General features: G+C 42.4%; 1 protein-coding gene across 1 annotated transcript; it reads right to left on the reverse strand.

The window, feature by feature from the left end:
* Positions 1-5,692: 5,692 nt before the first annotated feature.
* On the reverse strand, positions 5,693-6,628 carry LOC136652964 (olfactory receptor 14J1-like). The gene has a single exon (XM_066629888.1). The coding sequence runs from the start codon at positions 6,626-6,628 to the stop codon at positions 5,693-5,695; it is 936 nt and encodes a 311-aa protein (XP_066485985.1).
* Positions 6,629-7,367: the final 739 nt, after the last annotated feature.

Genomic DNA, 7,367 nt, shown 5'->3' on the forward strand with positions numbered 1-7,367 from the left:
GGGGGTCACAAACCAGGAACGGACTGAGCTGCCCAGGCACATGCGCACCTGAACAGAGCTCAGTTCCTACCTCCCCCACTGTGCAGCTGATCGGCTGACAGCCATGGCCTGCTGTCGGCTGGGGGGGACAATTCCTAGCCGTTGCGCACAAGGTGCAATGGCTGCCTTTATAATTCTCATGTGTATTATAAATAAGCATAAAATTCATTTAATTCATAAAATTTCCATCTCTAATGTATTCATTTATGTAAATTTATTGAAATTTAAAATATCAAATAGATCTTTTTTCTTCCCAGCCCCTGACACAATGTCAGAGAGATGATGTGGCCCTCCTGTCAAAATGATTGCCCTAGCCTGGGCTACACCATGAGGACATTCGTTATCTTGTCAAATGGTACCCCTCTGCTTTCGGGAGGTTGTAATGTCATTTAATCTCACATGTCACTTAACCTTATGGCAACATAGGTTCAGTTTTTTTTTTGGGGGGGGGGAGGGTTGCTGCAATGTTTGGGATACTTGCTGTACGTGGAAATAACAGGTTTACATCTCTCTGCAATCATTATAATACAAACTGTGATATTTTCAGGAAATACTGCCAAAAAAATTTCAGTTTGGTTGAATACTGGAAAAAACAAACAAAAAAAAAACACCAAAAAACCTGGAGCAGTCAAATGCTGGAGGTGATGCTTTCAGGTTTTAATCCACAGCTCTTACCCCAAAAGTTCCAGCTGATGGTGACAATGAAGAACTGGCTCTCTACCATCTAAGCCTGAAAACATGACCTACCCTCCCAGAAGTGCATCACTCCACAAAACTAAAAAACACCAAGGTGGCACCAATGACCTTGAAAAGAATCCTGAAATGTATTTCAAATTAACTTTATTTCCAAAGGATCTAGCACTATCCTACAGCTTTCCTACAGTATCCTACAGTAGTATTTTTCTCACTCTGTGGGATTTTGCCATCAAGACACAGATCCTAGACAGCGGTGTGTCAATGTGAAGGGGCCCATCCAAATGTATGCTTGGACAGATGTTCCAAACCTAGTAGTTTGGAAATGGACATTTTGAGCTCCTTGTTTCTTATGCTGTATATGAGGGGATTCATCATGGGGGGAACCATGGAATAGAGCACAGTGAATGTCAAATCCAGATTTGATGGAGCATCAGGGATGGGCTTCAGGTAGGCAAAGGTTCCAGTGGATAGAAATGTGGAGAAAACAATGAGGTGTGGGAGGCAAGTAGAGAAGGCCTTTTGCTTTCCCTGCACAGAAGGCATCCTCAGTACTGCAGTGAAAATTTGCACATAAGATATGGTGACAAAGACAAAGCAACCTAAGACAAAACTAGCACCAAAGACTATTGCTCCCATCTCATGTAGATTCAAGTTAAAACAAGAGATCTTAAGTATTAGTGGAACTTCACAGAAAAATTGATTGACAACATTGGAACAAAAGGGGGTTGCAAAAGTCCCTGCAGCATGTAAAGAGCCACTGAGAAGACCGGCAATCCAGACACCAACAATCATTTTGATGCAAACTTGCTTGTTCATCACCATCTCATATTGTAAAGGATTACAAATGGCAACATACCGATCGTAGGCCATGACTGTGAGGAGGTAGACATCAGATGATAAAAAGAGAATGAGTAGAAGGACTTGAGCTACACATCCCCAATAAGAAATGTGCCTGGTATTGAAGAGGGAATTGGCCATGGACTTGGGCATAATGACTGAAATGGCACCAAGGTCTTGGAAGGCCAAGTTCATGAGAAATAAGTACATGGGAGTATGCAGGTGATGGTCAAAGGCCACTGCAGAGATGATGAGAAGATTCCCTGCCATAGTTGCCAGGTATAACACCAGAAACAGCAGGAATTGCAGAATTTGCAATTGTCGAACTTCGGTGAATTCCAGGAGAAGAAATCCAGACAAAGAGGATTGATTTGCCATGAGGATGATGGTTAGCCCTTACTAAGATGTACGCAGCCTGTTGAATGAGAAGATCAAAGGCTAAAATATTGCAGAGTAATGGTAGAGTACTGGTAACAGAACAAGAGACACAACCACACTTAGATTTTTATGTTAATAGCAGCAGTATTTAGAGTTACCATATGCATTTGACATTTTTCTGCTGTTAACTGGTCTAATATATTCAGGCAAATGTTGCATTGCATCAGATTATAGATCCTCTCTCTCTCTCTCTCTCTCTCTCAGACTAGCTATTTCCCCTCCTCTCTCTCCACCTGTATTCATCCCCCTTTCACTTATTTGGATTTCAAACTGTATGTGCAAAGATCTGATTTACAATCTGTCCAACAATCTGATATCATAGCACCAGTGAAGCAATTCACATACATGTTAACGGGTAAAGGATTTCATTCTTATAATTCTATTAAATGAGTTCAATCATTTTAGACAATCATACATTTATTAGGGATTGGTGAAATCCTTTTTCTTCTCTCAGGAAGTTCAATATCTTACCAAACATCTTTTGTCTTCTTTAAATTCCTTTTGTTTATCTGTGGTTCAGATTAAACCAAAGAGGGTTTTAAGGCATGTGCTTAGAGGGTGCAAAGGCATGTGCAAAGAGGGTGCAAAGGCATGTGCAAAGAGGGTGCTTCACATGTTGATGTGAGAATTTCTGAAAATATTCCTACACCCAAACAGACAGATGACAGGGTCACAGTCATTGAGAAAACATTGAGAAAAAGGAAAGAGAAAGTGAGAGTGGAAGATAAAAATTAGAAATAGTGAAAGGACAGATGTTGAAAAAATTGTAAGAGAAATAAGAATGTTGAGAAAAAAGAAAGGTAAAAAGATGAGAGTAGCAATTCCAAAATTCTTGAACTGATGTGTAAATTATGAACATAAATAGCTTACAGCTTTTGTTCTGATGTTTCTTTCTCTTCTGCTCCACTGATGCTGAGTAATTGTGTACATGTCCAGGGCTTGACAAAACTCAATTCAAGTCCTTCTTCACTCAACATTAGCAGAGCTTTATGAAAGTTTCTCATGATTTCCTAGAGATTTGATCCCAGGAGTCCAACACTGCTCAGCAACAGATGCATCAGAAAGAAAGAAAGAAAGAAAGAAAGAAAGAAAGAAAGAAAGAAAGAAAGAAAGAAAGAAAGAAAGAAAGAAAGAAAGAAAGAAAGAGAGTGAGTGAGTGAGTGAGTGAGTGAGTGAGTGAGTGAGTGAGTGAGTGAGTGAGTTGGGTGGTTACAATAAAAACCATGTGTGAGGGTCAAGAGAGGCAGATCAATAGAACAATACTGAGTCACAAAGCTCTCTGTTTAAATCTCTCTCTCTCTCTGTTTAAAGGGTGCAGCCTACTGGCCTGGCACTGCCCCTTGCCCATTTGCCCATTCAGAGTCCACTGCACGCACTCACTGCAGTCCTGCTACTTGCAGGGCAGGGAGCAGAGCAGGGGGGCTGGTCCTGGCTGCTGTCACCGCCGTCGTCAGCAGACCAACAGAGGGGAGGGAGCATGCGGGGAATGTCCTGCAGTGCACACTCCCTGCCAGATGCTTCCCTCCCGTGCGCTTGGGAGTGGGCAGCGCAGGTCACTCCCTGCACTCTCCCTGCCCTCCATCAGCAGCCGCTGCCATCATATCCTGTCCTCCCTCCTGGGCCGGGCAGTCCAGCACTGGTCTCTTTGACTCTGCACCTACTCAAAGGTGAGCGCAGAACTGAGGAGACCCACTGGCACCAGGGCAGCGTTGCCTGGAGCAAGAGATCAAATGCTCCATTCACCTGAGGAGACCTCCAGCACTAGCCCAGCACTCATAGGATGCAGCAGCAGCCCTTTTGCCTTCCCTGGACTGAAATTGGGTGATGCAGAGTTTATGTTAGGTTTTTTATCGATCACTTTGGCAGCTCTCACAGGGGTTGGCATGTTGGTCATCGGATTAAGTATACAATCTGAGATAAGCAAAGGCAGGGTGAGCCAGGCTGTTGGGCAAGCCTCTGGCCTGGAATAAGCTGAGCTAAGCCAGGGTACATCTGTGACTGAGCCAGCTGCCTCGACCCTCACAGATTGATAAGGTTAGGCATGCTTAGTCGATTGACTGAACAGTTCCAGGAGTCAGACTGTATGCCCAGTTACATTTTGGGACGGTAGTCAGCTAGGCCTTTTCCCCAAACCAGTTCCCTGCACAGCAAGTCATGTTAATCAGTGCCCTGCTGTTTTTGGTTCAGTTTAAATAGTTAATAAAGTGGCCTGGTTTGAACTCCAAGTTTGTGTCTGGTGTGTTTACTGATGGTGCGGGATAAAGCAAGAAAAGTCACTTATGCTTCTAATGCATGGTCCTATAGTGTGCTGACCTGCACTATAGTGCAACATGGGATACAGTAACAGTCTGAACCTATCTGTTCTCGGCCCAGTGATGTATCCACACCAAAAAGGCTTGCACTGCATCCTGCAGGGAGAGGATGGGTAACCTGAGGGCCTATGTGACATAAATATAAAACATTTATACTTACCTCTCATTCATCCTGGAGGCACCAATCTCCTTGTACATGCGCCACCACTCCCAATGGAATGATATGGGGAGGAAAGGGGTGGAGGTGTCAAAGAGGAGCGGATAGGATCTGGTGCACACCGTTGCCACTGGATATATTCCCTCCTGCTTCCTCCCCATCACCAATTCCACCCTTCTCCATCCAGTTAACCCTTCGACCACTCTCTCCCTGCCCACACCCTCATTCTACCGCTGACGTATGGTAGGGGCAGAGGCTGCTCCTGTCTCCACCACCGCATCCAATGCCTCCACAGCCTCTCCAGTGGTGGGTCAGAAGTGTGCATCTATGTACACTTCTGCAGGGCCCTTTGCAACAATCGAAACAACACTCTGAAAGAATGCCATACTGGTCAGATCTACCCTTTCCCGCTGCCACCCCATTTAAAAAAAGTATGTAGTGGGAATTTAACTTGGTAATGAGAAATAAAAGACAGCCATTCTTTTTGACCATAAGTAATATCATTTGTTTTTCCTTAGAATGATATGAAATTCTTAATTATGGAGGGTAGTTCTTTTTTTTTTCTTTTTCTTTTTTTGCTGGAACTTAGTCAACTGGTGAGATACTCAGATGTGACCAAAGACACCACTGAGAACACACATGCAAAATATATGTAGCTTATAGTGCAGTGCCCACTGAATGCCCATGGAGATGACTCTCGAACGCATGTTTAAAGGCTTAGACTCTAGGATGAACGTATTGCTGAAATATTTAATTACACAATACTCTGTGTAGTTGCATTAGATATCCAGCTTACAGTATTTACATCTATGATACTCCAGAATACCCACCTTTGAACGGAGTAAGTACGTACATAATTGGTTCGTGCATCATAATCTAAAATGACATACCAATGAAACAAACAAATAAACAAACAAGCAAACAATTACCCTATTTTTTCCAGGATTAATTTTTAGCAAAAACTCATTTCCATGTATCTCATGGATTTATCTCAAGCCAATTGCCAGAAGACAATGTTTTTATGGTTGCACACCATAGTCTTCCTCACCAAGGGAAACAAAACCTAAATAACTGAATGTGTGAATGGGACTGAATGTGTGAATCCATGCCTGGGATTTATTGTCTTCCTTACTCTTAAAATGTAAATTTTAAGCTACTTGGGGTACTTCTCTGTATGCAAGTGAAAGCAACCATGCTTACATCAGAAAGTTATTCATTTACTCTGAGGAAAGTGCCTCCGTGCTAGTAGTTTTGAAAGAGAAACTTTGATCTCTTGGTTTCTCATGCTGTAGATCAATGGATTCAGCATGGGTGGAACCATGGAATATATCACAGCAGAAAGCACATCCAGGTGCGATGGAGTATTTGAGGTCGGCTTGAGGTAGGCGATGCTTCCAGTGAGAAGATATATGGATAAAACCATTAGGTGAGGGAGACATGTAGAGAAGGCCTTTAGCCTTCCTGAAACAGAAGGAATTTTTAACACTGTCATCAAAATCTGCACATAGGTTGCGACAACAAATGTAAAGCAGCCTAACGCAATGACACCACTAAAGACAATCATTCCCATTTCAGTTTGATTGAAGGCAGAACAGGAGAGCTTAAGCAGTTGTGGAATTTCACAGAAAAACTGATTGACAATATTGGAACAAAAAGGGGTTGCAAAGGTGCACATGGCATGCAATGTTCCATACAGAAGGCCAGAGAGCCACACACTAGCAGCCATTTCAGTGCAGGCTTGCTTATTCATCACCATCTCATATTGCAATGGATTGCAAATGGCAACATATCGATCGTAGGCCATGACTGTGAGGAGGTAGATATCAGATCCCCCAAAGAAAAGAAGGAAGAGGACTTGAGTGGCACATCCAGAATAGGTGATGTGCCTGGTGTTCATGAGGATATTCGTCAAGGTTTTGGGGATAACAACTGAAACTTGACCAATGTCCTGTAAAGCCAAGTTCATCAGGAAGAAATACATGGGAGTGTGCAGGTGATGGTCCAGGACTACTGCAGAGATGATGAGAAGGTTCCCTGTCACTGTTATCAAGTACAATGCCAGGAACATAAGGAAGTGCAATATCTGCAGTTCCTGTACCTCTGAGAATTCGAGGAGCAGAAACCCAGACAGAGAGGACTCGTTCACCATGGTGATGATCCTTTGGTCCTTATGAAGATGCATGCAGCCTGTTGGAAGATTAAGACAACTGTTCAAATGATAGCTGAATCACCTTCAAAACTGAGCTGTATTTTTTGAGTTTACATTTTTGCTGTTTGTTTGCTGCTACTTTAATGTTCACATCACTGTGTGCAGATGTCATTGATGTACTGAACTGTCTTAACCCATTTTTGCCCAATGTTGCATATACGCAACATGGACTAAATGTGTACATCCATGGGCTGGGCAAAAAGGGGTTTAAACCAGTCATTTTCAACCAGTGTGCCATGAGTGGTCCACCAGTGTGCCACAGGAATTCGGATGGAGGTCATTTATGAGAAATTTTTTTAAAAAATATTTGAACAATGTTTAATACCTTGAAGCAATATGCTGAATAAGAAAATAAGGACATTTTAGATTTGGAGACTCAGCAGCCTGATAGAAAAGCATTAGAGAGGAATTCACATGCACATATTAACACCATCATAATATATTAGTCATTCAGGGATAGTATCATCTCCAAAACTCATTAGGTTTCCATTGAAAATTCTAACATGTTTTTTTTTTCTTAATGCGACATCTCTGAATGTCCTTTGACTTTCACTTGCGGTGAAATTGTAGTTGCAACTCTTCTTGGTTACATAGTTTTGTTGCTAATTTAATCACAGATTGCCCCAGGCTGAAATACTATGAATGCTAATTTGGAATTAAATCTCCTTGTAAGCAGTGG

The sequence above is a fragment of the Tiliqua scincoides genome, chromosome 5 (genome assembly GCF_035046505.1).
Source record: "Tiliqua scincoides isolate rTilSci1 chromosome 5, rTilSci1.hap2, whole genome shotgun sequence".
In the NCBI taxonomy this organism is placed as follows: Eukaryota; Metazoa; Chordata; class Lepidosauria; order Squamata; family Scincidae; genus Tiliqua; species Tiliqua scincoides.